The sequence below is a fragment of the Ambystoma mexicanum genome, chromosome 12 (assembly GCF_040938575.1).
Source record: "Ambystoma mexicanum isolate Mex_15411 chromosome 12, UKY_AmexF1_1, whole genome shotgun sequence".
Taxonomy (NCBI): Eukaryota; Metazoa; Chordata; class Amphibia; order Caudata; family Ambystomatidae; genus Ambystoma; species Ambystoma mexicanum.
Genome location: NC_090936.1, coordinates 1,216,271,967 through 1,216,289,830, shown reverse-complemented (window position 1 = coordinate 1,216,289,830; position 17,864 = coordinate 1,216,271,967). Strand labels below are relative to the sequence as shown.

The 17,864-nt window shown below is 47.1% G+C and overlaps 1 protein-coding gene across 1 annotated transcript in view; it reads left to right on the top strand.

Annotated features, from left to right (window-relative positions):
• Positions 1–4,276: 4,276 nt before the first annotated feature.
• The window catches only part of LOC138514391 (sodium-coupled monocarboxylate transporter 1-like), a 987,363-nt gene continuing 973,775 nt past the window's right edge, over positions 4,277–17,864 (top strand). The window contains exon 1 of the mRNA XM_069629873.1: positions 4,277–4,627. Coding sequence (XP_069485974.1) covers positions 4,277–4,627 — 351 coding nt within the window. The remainder of the gene's footprint in view (positions 4,628–17,864) is intronic.

Below are 17,864 nucleotides of genomic sequence, written 5' to 3'. Positions count from 1 at the left end.
ATCTTCCTGTTGTCCAATCAAATCCCAGTCCTTCTTGGGATAAGTGAAAACACTTACCCAATTAAACACTTATATGTGTCTTAATGATTTTGCCATACAAAATGGTGGAGAAGACTGCTACTTTAATCTCGGAAAGGGGCAAGGAGGAAATTTGACGCGGTTATAAGGCATACGCCCTCATTTTGCAAATAGCGCCATGACTACCTCCAATCTCGGAATGAAGCTATAGAGTACAGAAATTGCAAGGGGCACCTCTCACTGATTTTGCCAATGTGTGTTTCTGCCCAGTGGCATTGCATATCTCAGTCCATCCATGAGAATGTGCTCCATTCCATATGGAAGATGATAGCATAGCCCTGTTTCTTTCTTTGCAATGCATTCTGGGAATTATCAGCCTGCGTTTAGAATGGAGAAATCCAAGACTATCAGTCAAAGAAGGCACATAAAAACATATGACTGGAGTAACATCTCCCGATTGGTATGTAGCAGGTATGTCGACCACTCTGTGAAGGTGGCATTAGCAAGAAAGTGACAATGTGCTCTAAGTGTGGTCTGGGTGGGGAGTACAGCAATCACTGTATTCCAAACAGCCCTGCCTGTCTTCTTACCTATATAACATAGCATACGAAAATACGTTTTCCAGCTAGTAAAGAGTACCCCTATCACTGATGTGTACTAGCCGTTCAGTGGTTTTATTTACCGTTGTGTCCCATACTTAGGCGTTCTCCCTCTATCCGGATACCTCAAATCTAGGTGTTTTGCACTTACTGCTGTGCCTCCAATTTAGGAATTCACAAGATACCTCGTCCTTGGCACTTACGGGGTTAATGAAAGAGAAAACGTTAAAGGCATTAAACGGCGAAATACCGAAATCACCAAAAAAGGCCTTGGCACTGGGGGCAGGGGAACCCGTGTCAGTTGGAGGAGGGCCTTTCATCAGGGCCGGCGCTAGGGGTTTACAGCATGTGTGGCTGCACTTGGCTCCCCGCATACTAGACCTCAGCGCCGAGGGAGCTGTGGCTGCACTTGGCTCCCTGCATACTAGGCCTCAGCGCCGAGGGAGCCGTTGACTCCCTCTTGCAGGCTGCAGCGTGGGCCGTGTGCTGAGTGCCTAAGCTTGCTGCAGTCCGCTCTGATCACGCAGCCGGCACACTCTGCAGCCTGCATGATGACCGGGAAGCTTGCCGGAATATCTTTGTCAAAAACGGCTGCTGTCCCCCAAGGTTTCTCTCCCTTTTGTTTCTTCTCTGGAGGAAACTTGTCACCTGTCAACCTCCTGCTGCGATTCTAGAGAGACAAATGCCACCCAACGGCCCAATAGGCCCTTGAGGCCTCATAAGCACTGCTGATCACTTTCTTTCTTAAAGCAGAGCGTTTAAAGTGGGTGCAATTTACTATTGAGGGCCTATTTAAGAGACCATTGTTGTGTTAAGAACTGCAAAGCGTCATTTTTATTTAGAAAGCACATGCAAAGCCCTAAAATCCGTGCCTTCCTCCAGCACAATTAAACATATTGCACAAAACCGTTTTAGCTATTTGCCTTATATCCACATGTTTATATTTCACAAGCCAAAAAGTGTTGAAGTAGAAGGAACATTATTTACGAAGCTTCCAAGTGAGCTATGAATATTTACCAAGGATGTGACAAGAGAGGTTGTCATCCTGGAGACTGGAGGTGATATTTTCTCTGGTTCTGGCCTTTACTGATTTTCAGAGCACGAGTTGTCACATGTAGGTGGACAGCGTCTGCCCACTTTTTTCAACCGGTTGACGCAACCCCGGCTCTGTTTTTTTTAGGCCAGCATTAAAAAAAGGTTTGCTTGCTCAAGTGTTCAGCTACTAGGAATTCACAGCAGGTTGTCATGTTTCCAGTGCAGACGCTTACCCACAAGAACACATGAAAGTGCCATTAAAGGACACGTTTCATGTTTGGATTTTGTTTTCTTTGGAATATTTCATTATAAATTGTTGGGCTTAAAAGGTGGGCACCTTTTATACTTTGTAGTGTAGTGTTGGAAATTCTTCTCTCGAGTTACCATGTTTTCGCTGCTGCCTACATACGTAATGGTCATTATCGTGTGATGTCACTTCCTGTGATGTTATCACATGCAAATTAAGGGGCCCGGCACTTAATTTGCTGCACTTGGCCCCCGCAAGTCATAGGGCCGGCCCAGACTTTCATAAAGAAATGTGTGGAAAGCCGTTCCTGCTTGTAGTCAATGTGCACTTTTAGTTGCATCAGCCCTTTTGCCTACACACTTCAGAAACACAGATAAATGTTAAGGCAACCATAGAGGATTTTCAGGAAATCACAACCCAAAAAGAATTTGTCCAAGATCACACCATTGATATGATATGATGATATGATATGATATGACATTTGTAACGCGCCTATACACAAGTGTTTCAAGTGAGATAGCTACGATTACAAGTAAGGTCTGGTATTTAAACTGCCTGTGTAGCTTCTCCCTGAAATGTGCATGAGGGTTATAATGCCTTGAGCTGAGCACCTTGGTGCTGAATAAAAATAAAAAGCTAAACATATAGTTTTAGAGGTGATCTGTGAGGTGTCAGCGGCGCAGGGGCCTTTGGTGTCACTGTGAGAGAAATAAACAACCTTCAGCTTGTCTATCCCCCTGACTCATTTCATTACACCACTACTCAATTCCTTGCTCCCTCCCCTCATGACCTCTTCCTCACTTACTTCCGACCTGGCACACTCAATCCCATTTCTACTTAAAACCCTCCCAGCGGATGTCCCTTCCATCCTTATGCGTGACTGTCTCTGATCACTCCCTGGACAAACTGCCTAATCTTCCAGCTCACACCAAACAGAACTCCCCTGACCTTTTCTTCCTATTATCAATTTCCTAACTCCTCATCTCTCCAGTCAACCCCTCTCTCTCTGACCACTCACACCTCCAGTTCACCATCTCCATTGCCAGCGCAACCCCTTCTTCTTTTACCAAAAGCAAATCATTTTTTGTGTGTTAGTGTGTTTTAGTTTAATTAACTTTTCACACAATGTATACACGTTATATGGCACATAACAGACATTAGGTACGGAAACATCATTCGCCTTTACATTTAAAAACAATGTCAGCCATTAAAAACGAACTTATTCCATATGAAACCACAAACAATCCAGAAGAAATACGTTATTCAGAGTTCAGTTCAGTACCACCCGATTCATCACACCCCAAAACCAGTCGAGATGCTCCCCACATCTTAGCCAGAAGTTGGCCAATTTCCCTAAATACAGTGTATAATTACCACCCGTGTCTTTACACTCTGTCAAGACGTGCCTGATAGTGTCCAACTTCTCTTTCTGCTGGCACAGCCGGCGGCAATATCTAAAACTTACCAGCAAGTTATACCGAGCCCCACACAGTGCTCTAGCTCTACAAGTATTTCATCAGAATCAGAGACACATTCTCGGAAATCGGTCCAAGTACACTTGTGCTTTTAGATACGTGCAAGGCCTTCCTGCAAACCTGTTAAGGCTTTTGAATGTTTCAGTATGATAGAAAGTCAGTCCCCAATCCCACAAATTAACATGCTTTTTGAGTTCCTGAATAAGCACTCCACGGCCTTCTTCCCAATGAGGCGACCAAGCAATAGCGGTAAAGAAAAACCTCTCATTTGCCTATGAGTGGTTCTGATCCGAGTTCTGCCTTCCCCATTCCCTGCCAGTCTGTGCCAGGCTTGTCTCCCCCGATCTTTTCAGGAACTCAGCTAGGGGATCACTGGTAGTCCTTACCCCGCTTTCCCCAGAACTACATTTTTGGCGGCCTGCCATCATCATTACCCCGGAAACTCACGTCTGTTCTAGAGAGGCGGCCATTTGCCAGAAACAGATCACCTCTTATGGTAGCGCCTAAGTTCCCGTTGCCACCATGGATTGCATGTTTACATAGCAGAGCCGCTGCGTCTCTAAAGCCACTGAGCCAGTCGGGGAAGTCCCAAACCCAGTTTTATATGAAGTTTACATGTGTTTGTTGACTTAAGTGTGTGTCCTCCTGACTATCAAGGTACACTGGTGATTGCTTTGTGTGTCTTCGAGCTCTGAGAAGTAGCCTGGCAGTATCCTATAGTTCCAACAAGGATTAACTTTACTCTCCAGTTTTCTAGGGCATTGCTTTGCACATGAGAAGGATACTCTCACCGACACATCATTTCAAGATTTCCCTTGTTTGTGTCCCAGGATTTCCAGTTTTATTTTTTTGTTCTATCACTTTGTCTTAGACTTGCATCTGTCTTAATTGCAAGGGTGAGAATGGGCGCTCCAGGGAAGACCGCATCCTTCAGCATTTGGGACTGTGTGGTTTTCGCTGGGATGCTCTTGATCTCGGCTGTTATCGGCATCTATCACGCCTTTGCCGGGGCGGGCAAGACTACATCCAAGGATTTCCTTTTTGGTGGCAGGAGTTTAAATGCCCTTCCAGTGGCTCTGTCCCTCACTGCCAGCTTCATGTCTGCCATTACATTACTGGCGATGCCGGCGGAAGTCTATAGATTTGGGACGATCCTAATCCTGCAGGGCACCAGTTACCTCTTGACAAGCATTTTCTGTGCAGAGACCTTCCTTCCAGTTTTCTATCGGTTGGATTTGACAAGTACATATGAGGTGAGTGCTTTATTCTATACCCCAGTAAAATAAGTAACAGAATTTTTTTTAATGATCTTAGATTTGTGATATATATAACCTAAAGTTAGTATGCCAAGAAAGTATGTTTATGATAAAAAAAACAGTAACAATTCATTGAAAGCTTTGAAAGAAAAACCTTGAAAGTAAAGCATTTGTAATTCTAACATATGCTACTTGCAGGAGAATTTTGTTATTAAAGGCGAGTTGCATCACGACCTCTGGTAAAAGCACAGGAAGCGCCAGAGTGCAGTCAAAGTGCCCGTCTAACACAAAAACAGCGAGAACATGAGTGTGTGAGTATGTTGAAGACTGATTATGAGTGACAGTTCCTTGAACAAATCAGAACATTTTGTGCGAGAGAGTGCTAATGGGCCTCAGATAGTGAGCTGGATTCAGTCTCACTGAATGCACAAATGATCAGCTGTTGCCTTGCTCCACAAGTGTACAAGGCAGACCCTCCATCTAGGAAGGAAATCATAGAGATGGATGGCCAGTGAACACCACTCACCGATCCTGCTCCAGTCTACCCATTTTCATGCATGCTTAGATCACTAATGCTAATCCTTTTACGCTGGTCTTACTCCCTTGTCACAGTGCTCAGTCATGAGGCTTAGTCTTCCCACAAGACCCAACCAACTTCTTTTTCTTTCTTCTAATCTGTAGTGTCCTCAGCCCCACCCCTCTTCTTACCAGTAAAATAAGGGCTAGCTGACATGATGTGGCATGTATGATGCGCCTGTACACAAGTGTTTCTAGGCGCCACAAGACAAGGCGGGGAAGACACATACTTTGTGTCATACGGATCTCGTGCAAGTGCGACAATAGAAGTGCAAGGGGAAAGAGAGGAGAAGTGCAAGGGAGAGGAAAGCGGGAAGTGTGATCCAGGCAGTAAAGGCACCCACTCCCCAACACGATATCCAAAAAAACAAATAATGGAAACACCCTGCTGGGGAATGAGACCAGGAGATAGATTGCAAGTCAAACAAAGTTTATGTAAGATAGGTTGTGCACACAGAGAACTCCGATGCCCCGAGAGCGCTTTGCCAAACATCACACGGGCAGTACATTATAAGATGAAATCGCGTCACTAGTGACACCACGCTATAAGTACACAATTCTGCAATACAATTGGTGAGACACACCAGTACATTATGTATCTTTAGGTGATGACGGTGTTGGATTGGTGGTTGCTTGGGTGTGACTCCCGCAGCACGTGGGACAGCTGGGCTCATCTCCGTGGGGTGAAGGTCGTGTTGGCAAAGTGATACATTCCCTGACTGTCTAAACTACAATAACAGGATCTGAGGGCATGAGACTAATGACAATCAGAAAGGTTTGGCATGAATGGGGGTACATTCAGGGTTCGCTGACAGGTATAAGGGCATTATGCTCTCAGTACACAGGCACCCATAAAACAAAGAGCCCCAGACCCAGGTGCCCGTCTTGGGGGTTTTGATCTACCTGATGCCTCATGATATGAATGGACATTTGTTATTTCTGTAGAGAATATACTGGTGCATGGGATTAGGACTATGGTGGGTGTTCTTATCTGGGCACTACGAAGGGTCATATGTGTATCTGTATCAAAGAGCTGAGGGGCTTGGGCCCAGTGGGTTATGGCTCAGCGGGTTGGGGGTCGAGGGAGCACAGGCACGTTAGTGGAGATGGATGTACACAAGGGCAGGGCCTGCTCTGGTCTCACACAGTGCAGTGAGATCACATGTCCTGGGATGATACTAACTGTTGCAACAATGAGTGGCTGAACCTCAGTGAGAACAGGGCTTGTGCGGAACTGGCAGGAGGCAGAGGGCGCCTGGGCTGGCTGTGTGAGGCGCCTGTGTGAGGCGCTGGGCAGAGGGAGAGACAGGCTTTTAGAGATCATTCTTGGGCCTAGTAAAAGATGGCGTCTGGTGTGTCACAAAATGGAGTATTTGAGTTTTAACAAGACATGGTAATGTGATTTTGTTGGTAATTAGAGGGTAATTAGTGCAGACTACGTGTATGAGCGTAGGCAAGATCCGTCAGGGCGGGAATGGTAAGGGGCTGGAAAAGACCACCTCTCGTAACAGCAGCATGGCTCTGAGTAAGTGCAGGCAGGGCAGCGCGGCTCTGGGCAAGTGCAAGGAGGCAGGTGGCCTGTAGGTGTTACAGTTAAAGCCCCTAAGGGCGTGACAGGCCAGGAGGCAGTGCAAGGAAGACTGGTTGTTGAGGAGCCTGTACCCAGTGAGACTCTGAGGGAACCAAGCAACCAGTCGGTGCAGCAGACAAGTAAGTTAATAAGGGTGGGAGAGACAGAGAGAAGGCAGAGGAGAAAAGGAGGGTCTTGAGCTGCTTCCAGAACTTCAGGTGGTCCGGCTCAATTCAGAGAGGGGCAGGGAGGCCGTTCCAGAGGGAGGCACCTGCAGAGGAGTGAGATCTACCCCCCACTCTCTGCCTGGAGAAGCGTCTGACCCTCAGAGAGTTGGAGGTAGCTGAGCGAAGGGCTCTAGATGGAAGGTATTTTGGAAGAGAGTGTTGGATGTAGTGCGGGACCTGGCCGCAGAAAGATTTGTGGAGAATATAGAGGGTCTTGAACTTGATCCTTGCAGCTACTGGGAGCCAGTGGAGAGATTTCGGGGCTAGAGAGATACGGACCCTGGGCTTGAGGCCAAGGATAAGTCTTGCAGTCCTGTTCTGAATTAGTTGCAGGGTGCGAAGAGGAGAAGTAGGCAGATTGAGAAAGAGGCTGTTGCAGTAGTCCAGCCTGGAGAGAACTGGGGCTCTGGAGACAGTGAGCTTCTGGGGGAAAGTGAGGAAAGGTAGAATACCTCTGAGGAGGTGCACCTGGAAGTGGATCTTTTTGGAAAGGTCTGTGATGTAAGGAGAGGAGGAGAGAGTGGGGTTGAAGAAAACGTCAAGGTTTTTTGCCTCACAGTAAGGTAAGGGTTGGGGGCCAAAGAAGGGTGGCCAGAGAGAGAGAGGGAAAGCAGGAGCAGGGTTTCCAATGAGAAGTATCTCTGTCTTAATATGATATGATATGATATGATATGGCATTTATAACACACCTATACACAGGCTTACTGGCATTAAGGCAAAGATCGTTGGAGACACAGCAATCCTGGCTAGAGAGTCAGGAATGAGCGAGGAAGGTTGAGGAGGCTGAGGGAAGCCTGAAGCAGAGTGGAGTGTCATCTGCATAACACTGAAAGTTAGAAGAGAAGGTGGAGATCAGGTGGGCCAAAGGGGCCAGATAGGCATCGAAGAGGCAGGGTGAAAGGATAGAGCCCTGGGGGACACCACATGTGGAGAGAGAGGTGGTGGAGAGAAAGGGCCCAAGTTGGACCTGGGAGGGGCAGTCCAGGTGGAAGGAGGTCAGCCATGTCAGGGCCTGATCTGTGATGCCCAGGTTCACACATAGTCTGTTGATCAGGGTGGTGTGTTTGACCGTGTCGAAAGCAGATGAAAGCTCAAGGAGGATGAGGACAGAAGGAGAGCTGGAGTGGAGGTTAGAGAGCATTAGGCACTTCCCGTCATACCCAATCCTTACAGTTCAGTTGAATATGCATCACCGCTGCTGGGAGCTTGGGTGGGATATGCATACTGTAATGAGGGAGGAGGACCAGCATAATGAGGATTACAATACGTAATCTAAGTGTTACCGCTGGCGCTCTACATCATCCCAGACCTTAATCAGGAGGGTATACCAAATCAGTAGTGTTGCATTTGAACCTCAAATAAACGACACCCTCACGGTTAATTTCCTGTACTCCAAGATGAATTTACTATTGCTGTAGTATAGAATGCAACATTTGACTCTAAAGAAAGACCAATGCATGGACACCTGGTGGTGTGAAATGCGAGGTGGTAGGAGTAAGAGACGGACACAAGGCTGGCATGTTCATTGGTAAATGCTTTTATTTGTAATAACAACAGGTGGGGGGTTGGAGGAAGTCCTAACTAGCCCTATTGCTATGACGGATTTCCCTGCCTCAACAAAACTAACTAAAGAAAACAGTCTGTGCCAGAATGTTCAGAGTTTGCCGTCCGGTGTCCAAATCCTAACCTATCCCCCACAAACTAAACTGAACAAAAGGTGCAAAGGGGAACTGTCTCTTGGCTGTCTGTCTTCTGCCCTGCCTTGTAGTTCGAACAAAAGATCCAAAAGATGCAGAAATGTAAACTAATGTTGCACAAGATTCAATGCATTGCTTCCCTTTCCCCAGAGCCTTTCAAGCTTTCCTTGTTTTTTCAATGAACAAGATAGATTATTGTCTTTACTTGGCAGACCTTTCTCCCAGGCCTTGTGACATGGAAAAATAGTCTGTATTCCTTTTCCAAGCCGTCTAGAATGTCCCAGACCCCTTGTGAGCAGACCCGGCTTCCAGGTACTGCGACAAAGAAGAATAGCCTGGTTCTCTCTCCCAAGCTGTGTTGAGGGTCCCAGACCCTTTCTCAGTACCCCCTCCCTGGTCCACGCTCCTGCCAAATGGGTACTCACTGTTTTTCACTTTTACCCACAGCCTTGGTTTACTCTCCTGCCAATATCTATAAGTGTCACGTACGTCTGTCGACTTCATGTTTGTCTGTATTAATACTATGTGCGTACTTCCCCTGTCTGGGTTCCAGACCCCCTCTAGTTCCTTAACTTCACAGTCCTCTTAACATGATTTGCCTTTGTACCACAGCCTTGGTTTACTACCCTGCCAAGGTCTGTGTGTCGTATTTGTATATTCAAAGTTTGTTTCTCCTCTTGTTATGAGTTGCGAGATGCTCTCGCCATAGGGTCCCAGACCCCCTTCGCTTGGTCTCCCTGCCATTGTGAAGATTCCCTCAGTGTTTCACTACAGGCTTCTTGGCCCTTCTGGGTCTCCCCAACCCTGGGCTTGGCCACCCTTTTACCTGTGGGGTCTTGGCCCTCAACCTCTGGCTGTTCGTGGGTCTCCCAGGAGCTTGGCACCTTTTTCGGTTCACCGGGCTCTTCTCCGGTCTTCTGCGTCTCACCTCTGCAGTTCGGCGGCAGTGCTGTGGCACTCTAGCAGTTTCGGTTATGGATGGGTAACTTCCCTTCATTCCACCTTGCAGGCCCTCTGTGAGTGCTTCTCCCCCACAGACGCCACCTGCCTCTTTGCTCTGCACTCATCTAGTCACCCTCATAGTCAACGCCATGCCGAAAACAAAGGCGCCATCATTTTCTTCCCTCTCTGCCTTTGCATGACAGCTGGCCAATAGGATCATTCACAAGACTAGAGCGGGTGAGTTTGTTCTCGTTCGTGATTTTCATTACTCGTGGCCTCTTCTTCGTCCCAGTAGTTCTTGCCTGAGATGTGTTTTGGGTGTGCTTTGCGCTTAACTTTGCCCATTGATTGTACCTGCTAGCCCAGTGACTGCTCTATACTGCTGTACTTGCTTTACTCCCCCCTCTGCCTCCTCTCCTCCCACTCATGGCGCTTTCTGTTTCCCCCATCTATTCGAACTGCTTCTCTATCAACTATCCTTCCCTTCTCACTAAGTCTGGAAAGAAGTAGTTTAAAGAGGATATATTGGCCTCAAACCGTGGTCTCCCTATTGCTGATACCTATACCAGTGCCTCTTCCAGACAGAACCTCACTGACATCCTCTTTATTGTTCCTTGGCCGGATCTATGGACCCCCCATATGATATGATCTCTATGCTTTGCCCTGTCTCCTCCTCTCCCATTAACAGTGGCACTCGCTGGGAAGTCCTCATGGCTTCATTTGACTCCTCCAGAGTCATCTTTAATGTCTACCTAAACGGCACTGTCATGGTCCAAGGTCCTCAGGCCAATCTCCTCATCTTCGATAGGTGGTTCCCTTGCCTCATCAACTTCCTTTCATCTCCAGGTGTCCCCTCCTCTCATTCCTTGGCTACAATCCCCATTGTTCCCTCCTCCTCTGCCCCTCTTCAAGCTACCTTCACAACTCTGCAGGGCATACCTCTGATTTGTACCCCTCCCCGGAAGGTCTTTAAGGCGGCAACCTTCTTCATATTGCCACTCTCAACTCTCGCTCTGCTGTCAAACACTCCTCGGACATCTGCCACCTCCTTGAAGAATTGGAACTTGATGTCCTCGGTCTTATGGAGACATGGTTCACGGCCAGCTCTGTCACGAGCTTTGACACCCTCCTCCCTGATGGTTACAAGATCCTCTGTGCGCCCATATCCACCTGGCCCAGAGGGGGTGTAGCCCTGATCTTTCCCGAGTGGATTCCTGCCACTATCATTCCCACTCAGATTTACTCCTCTTTCGAATGCCTCAATCTCTCCTAGCCACTCTCTTACTGTTGTTACTCTCTACTGCCCCCCTGGGCAAATCACCTCTTTTCTTTCTGAGTGGGCTGACCTCTCCTCCTCCCTCCTGATCTCTACCACTCAACTCCTCCTCCTTGGTGACCTCAACATCCACCTCGATTCCCCCTGTCCCTCATCTATGCTCTTTCGCGACCTTTGCGATTCCCTCTCCCTCTCTATCCTCCCTTATGGCCCGAAGCACACTGCAGGACACACACTTGATGTGCTGATATCCTCTGGCCTCCCCCTCTCTATTCCTCTGACCACTCCTCTCTCCTGGAGTGACCACTGCCTTCTCTCCTCTCATCTCTCACTCTCTTCCCCCCAAACCAAGCTCACCCCAACATAGCCACCTACCTTCTTAGACATCCGATCTATGAAACGTGTGTCAGTTGAGGCTTTCGCTGCTACCTTCTCTCCCCCTTCTCCTCCTCTGGCTGACTCACACCCTGGATCCGCTTGAAGTCCAAAGCCAAGTGTAATTCCTGGTACGACACCGACCTAGCTACACTTAAACGTAAGTGTTGGGCGTCTAAGATGAAATGGAGGGCTTCTTGTTCATCCTCTGACAAACTGGGCTGTCGCCTGCTCCAAAGGGAATACCGGCTCTCTGTCCACATCAAGAAGAGAGTCCACATTCAAGCCCATGTCTCTGCAGCATCTAACAACTCAGCTGAACTTTTCAAAATCTGCAAGGAGCTTGTCAACCCTGCTGCAGTCTCTACCCCTCCTCTTGCCTCCCAAGCTCTGTGCAACGACCTTGCCTCTCATTTTATCTAAAAAAAACAGGATATCTTGTCCACCCTCTCCTCCCCTCCCCATTCCATTCCCCCTCAGTCTGCGCTTGCTAACCCCCCTTTAACCACCCCCCATCCCTCCTTCTCTTCCTTTCCTCTCTTCTCCCCTGATGAGGTCGCTAAAAAAGTCCGATCTATGAAAGCCTCGTCAAAACCGGTTCATCCCTGTTCCTCTAAAAGCATCAAGGACCACATTGACACCCACACTCTGGAACTTACAGATTTGTGCAACCATTCCTTTGCTTCAGGATCCTCCCCCCCCCTCTGAAACACTCCCTTGTGCATCCTCTTGTCAAGAAACCCACAGCTGATCCTTCCTGTCCTGCTAACGAACGCCCAATCTCCATTACTCCCTTTCTGGGCAAACTCCTGGAAAAGCTGCTGGCCATCTCTCAGCTTAACCTTCATTCTGATTCTGTTGGCTGTCTCCATGACTACCAATCTGGTTTCAGAGCAGCCAGAAGCACGGAAACTGCTCTCCTGAACATCTGTGCAGATCTGCTCTCCAACCTCGACTCTAACATTCCCTCTGTCCTCATCCTACTCGATCTCTCTTCTGCCTTCGACACAGTCAACCATACCATCCTGCTCAACCGTCTCTGTGAGAACCTGGGTATCATTGATCGGGCTCCGGCCTGGCTGATCTCTTTCCTCTCTGATTGACCCTCCCAAGTCCAACTGTGGTCCTTCCTATCCTCTATCTTCCTCTCCAGCTGTGGTGTTCCCCAGGGGTCTAACCTCTTGCCCTGGCATTTCAACCAATACCTGACAACTCTCGCCCACTGCATTGCCATTCTATGCTCTAATTTCCAGTGCTACGCTGACGACACTCAATTCATTTTCAGGGTGCCCTCGGCCACCTCCTCTCCCTCCCTCATCTCTGATTGCCTAACTGCCATTCAAGATTGGTGGGCTGCCAATGATCTCTGACTGAATGCCAGCAAAACGGAGATCCTCCTCATCGGCAACCCTTCTCCATCCTTTCCCCTCTCTCTCTGGCCGGCCTCGCTTGGCCCTCCTCCTATCCCCTCCTGTGAGGCTAAGAACCTTGGGGTCATCTTTGACTCCACACTTTCCTTCTCCGCCCACATCTCTGAGGTCTCTAAAAAGTCAAACTTCCTACTGCACCTCCTCAGAGGTACTCTTCCTTTCCTCTCCTTCCCCTAGAAGCTCACTGTCTCCCAAGCTCTGCTTCTCTCTAGGTTGGACTATTGTAATAGCCTCTTTCTAAATCTACCTGCCTCTACTCTTCGCCCTCTGCAACTAATCCAGAACAGGACTGCAAGACTTGTCCTTGGCCTCAATCCCTGGGATCGTATCTCTCCAGCTCTGAAATCTCTCCATTGGCTCCCAGTGGATGCAAGGATTAAATTGAAAACCCTCTGCATTGTCCACAAGGCTTTCAGGGGCCTGGGTCCAAAATACCTTCAGCTATCCCTCCACAAATACCTCCCCTCTCGAGCTCTTCGCTCCTCTACCTCTAACTCCCCCAGGGTCAGTCGTTTATCAAAGAAATGAGCCGGGGTAAATCTCTGTCTTCGGCTGGGGCCTCCCTCTGGAACAGCCTCCCTTCCACTCTAAAACCTGAGGAGAACCATCTCCGGTTCCGGAAGCACCTCAAGACCTTCCTCTTTGCATCTGTCTTTGCTCCTCTCCTCCCTTGCTGATCTGCTCTCTCTTGGCACTGTTCACCTGGTCACCCTCTGTCTCCTTGGCCTAGGTACCTGCGCACCCTGCCACCCTTCTGCACTGCCTCCCGGCCACCCCTTGCACTGGAGACTGTATCTGTACCCATACAGTCCCCCAGCTCCCCATTTTATTTTCTTCTTTTTATGCACTTATCAGACTTACCCAGTCTGCTGCCGTAAACACAGCACTTGCCACTTGCTGGCTGCACTACCCCTGTATATTGCTACATTATCTATTTTATTTTTGTATATATTATTATTTATCTGTCTATCCTCTGCTCTGCACTTTCCACTCTCCCCCTTCCATGCACTTTTCCCCATTTCCCTTCCCGTGCACTTGCACGTTCTCAATGTCACTGGGCCTAGTAAGATTGTTGTTTTGTTCTCCCCTGTTCCCCTCCCTTGCCTTGTCGTGCTCTGAAACTCTTGTGTACGAGCACGGTACAAATAAAATATCATATCATATCATAAAACACATGGGGTTAATAGGTAATGTGGAACTGGAGCAATTTTGAGGGAAGGTGGGAGAGTTAAAGGAATACTGCATTCTGGTGTCATGGTAGCTACTCTCGATGAGGTCCTTACTCCCCATGAGATCCTTGCGCTGAGTACCACCCCTAGGGGGACTATCGTGTAGCAGCCTTACCTCCGTGGCCTCATGAAAAAGGGCTTCCCCACCCAAAGCAGTGACAACACCTTGCGAGTCATCACAGAAACAAACGTGCTAGGAGAAGCACAATTGTCAGGACTGCTAATGTCCAACAAGGGGACTTCCAAAGCGCAGTCAAAGATGCTGACAGGCCTCTGATTGAACTCTCTTTAAGCAAATAGGTGATCAGTGTGATCTCACGTGCCATGATGACTAATGCACTGATGCAACCTTTGAGAGATGACGCTTCGGCATGTATACCCTTACGATCTCCTACAAAGGTCAGAAACAAATGATTACATTTGTGGTCAGGCTTTGTCCTCTCCAACTAGCACAATCTGACTCTCTTAAAATCCAGAGCATGCAATGCAATTTCCTCTTGAGTAGCAAGTGGGAGAACCGCTGCCTGCTCCAAATGAAATAAAGAGGAAACCTTTGGTAAATAACCGAGACCAGTAGGGAATAGCAGAGCTTTAGGATTATTTGGAAATATGGAAGGCAGAATATCAATGCCATAGCTTCTCCCTATCATTTTAGTGATGCAATCACCACTAAGTCCTTGTAATACGACAACTTTATTGCTAGTCCTGATAAAGGTTCAATGGGCGGCTCTTATAATACTTTCAATACTAACGGCAACTCGCACGAAGGAGGCCAGACTCTACATGGATGCCTCAACAAAAGGAAATCCTTGAACAATCTGATTACCAGAGGCTAAGGGATTGCTAATCGGCAAGGTCTCAGAGCACTGTCCTTTTCATGCGCCTCAGAGCCCGGGAACAGTTAAATCATTGACAAGAATTTGAGAGCACTGAACACCACCAACGTCCTCATCAGCTCCGAAGAGCCTCTCGCCATCGACAGTCAAGGAATTCTCGATTTAGATATTCATTACGAAGTCGCGAAGGGATTATATGACTTTGTTACAAGGCATCTTCGACAAAGATGATGACCCGATTCCTTTCGAGATTGTACCATTAGGTCGGTGGTCTCCAAACTTAGGCGGGAGCTACTGGTGAGAGCTACTTGAGTGGTGATGTCCATGCATATGAGAATTTTTACCAAGATTTCTTTGGGAGTTTTATTTGATCTTTATATAAAAAATGAATAACATATGCATTTACTGTGCTATTAATATATTAATAACTTCCAAAAACATCTTTATTTCATTATTTGTATCAGTAGCTGTCTCCTAAAAATTGTCAAGCAATCATAATGTAGTAAATAATTCGGGAAATTCAATGTGAAGGCTGAGACGGCATGCTACTCACCATTGCAGGAGTACGCAGAATTGGGCTGGGCGCAGTAACGCGGGGCTCTCATGGAGTTCATGTGGTGATACAGCGTCGCTTTCAGCGGGCCGTTGTCCCGCCTATTACACCTTCCACCTTTGCTTTGAGTAAAGTGTATCTAAGTAGGCAGTAACATCTTGTTAGGCATTCTTTATTCTCTGCCCCTTACTGATACCATGGACATGGGGGGGGGGGGGTGGGGAGTAAAAAAAAGGGGTGCAACCAATGGCATGGTGGCTAAGAATGTGGCTCCCCTGCCCCTGATTGGTGAATTAGCCACTCTGTCCCCTGCAAGCAGATTATAAGCAAAGTCTTATTTCCCTCTTCTCCCGCCACTCATGATCCTGTGGTTAGCCCCCCAGTTGGAACTATGGGTGGAGGTCTGGAGGTTGTGGAGACCACTGTCAATATCTTTAAGAGCACTCATACTTCCCAGCGAGGGGCTCAGGGGTTAGAGGTCCGTGTAATGAGCCCTTGTATGGTGACCAAGGAGATCATGGGCACTACCCCCAGGGCTACTACTATGTCACTGAAGAGGGATCGCCTGTCCAAGATCTTAGCTCTGAGTCTATGCAGAAGGCAAAGGCTTGTCTCTGACAGGATTACCGCGCCAAGGGCATTAGCCCTATTAACGCCAGTGATCAGGATACATGTGATAAATCCTGTACCTTTGTGAATCCAATTGTTAAGGAGGCCATGAGTTCCGCTAATGGCTCACCCAATCCTGGGGAGACATTTAATTCTCTCCCAACCATAATTGTCAGTCTGGATCGAAAGGGGCCTGAGTTTGACTTGCGTTCTCTGACGAATTCCACACCTACAGCGTCAGTTACCTCGGGAACAGATCACTCTGGACCAATGGAATGTGGTAAAGACTGATATCAATAAATAAATTAAATCTGTGCCAAAACTTCGACGACTTTACCAATAGGATGGATTCCCTCGATAACTGTGTGGGGAGCTATCATATCATGAAGGTGGGTAGATCCTGTCAAAATGATTCATTAATGTTTCCACCGAAGCACCATAATGCAGCCACTTGGCCTGCTCCACCTTCAAGAGAAGGTTTTCCGGGCCATCACACTGCCGTTATCTGATGTCTCGCCCACCTGTGTTGGCATGGACCATTCAATGAGTCCTATTGCTTCTCCTCCTGGAGAAGAGGAGAAGGTGAACCTTATACACCCTCCTTTATTGGGGACTCTGTGAAGCTCTTGTCAACCCTAGGGATAGGTGGCGATTCTGTGAAAGTTAAAAAAAAATCTATTTTAAAGAATTTCCGGATATGAAATCCACAATGCTAAGGCTAAGGGAGAAGTCCATCCAAAATGTTGTTATGGATAAAAGGAATTTAATTATCTCCAATATTGACAAGCCATCAGAGAAAGAACCCAGAGATGTCCTAAGGAATAAGGTCCTGGTATGGCTTCGCCAACGAACTGGGCCGGGGGCGGTCAGACAATCAGACTTGAAATTAATTCATAGACTGGAGATTGATGAATGGTGTACCCAGGAGAATAAGTTTTGTGTCCCGGTTGAATGTGGATCCTGTAATTTACTGAGTTATCTCAGTTTATGTATTTACCTGCCCAGAGGATCATAGAATCTGAATCTTATAGTGGATTAGCCCACTTTCTGCTGAGAAAGTTGTATATTATGAATTTTGACATGTTTAATTCCCGGGCTGAAGGTGTTTGGTTCCTTTTGTATTTATGTTGTATGTCTATTTGTTCATGGCGCTCCGATGCCTGCAGGCTTGCAGGCTTTCAGCGCCTCATAAATAAATAAAGTAAAATAAATTGTTCAATAATCTGGTGTATAGCTTGAAAAAGCAACAGCACCCAGATCGTGTCAGACAGGATCAAAGTTTTGATTTTAGGAAGCTTGTCTGAAAAAGGAACATTTGCAGAGATAAGCAATTACATTGGCTGATAATGCAGATACCCTCCTTGCCATAGTCTTTGCACCTAACTGCGCACCTGACATGGCAGACATAAATTCGGAATGTTTTTAAAATCTTTTACAACAGACTCAGCCACGGGTGTCACTGCACCCTTCACTATTGCACCATCTGTAAAAGTACATTTGTCAGTCATCAAATAATTAGCAACTTTGAAGGATGCCTCAGTAACAGCATTTGCAGTACAGCGTTTGCTTTGTCTACTTTTTAGGAGTGCAGATCGCTTTCTTTGCGAACATTATTTTCAAAAAAATGCCCATCAATGGTACTCTTTTTTCCCCACTGTAACTTAGTCATCGTAGATTCAAGATGCTCATTTTCTTTTTATGCTGGAAGAAAAACAATTGGTTTCCCACTCTGGATGGAAATGGAACATCTTTTGCCTTTTGTTGGATGGTGCATCTGCATCCAGGATTACAACAAGGGGAGTTTATTTGTTTATTTTAGGATGGCATGTGCAAAAATCATTTAAGGAGTATTTCAATCAATGCTTGAACGGTTAAAAAAATGTCAGCATATACCACTTTCTTCTTTGTGAAATA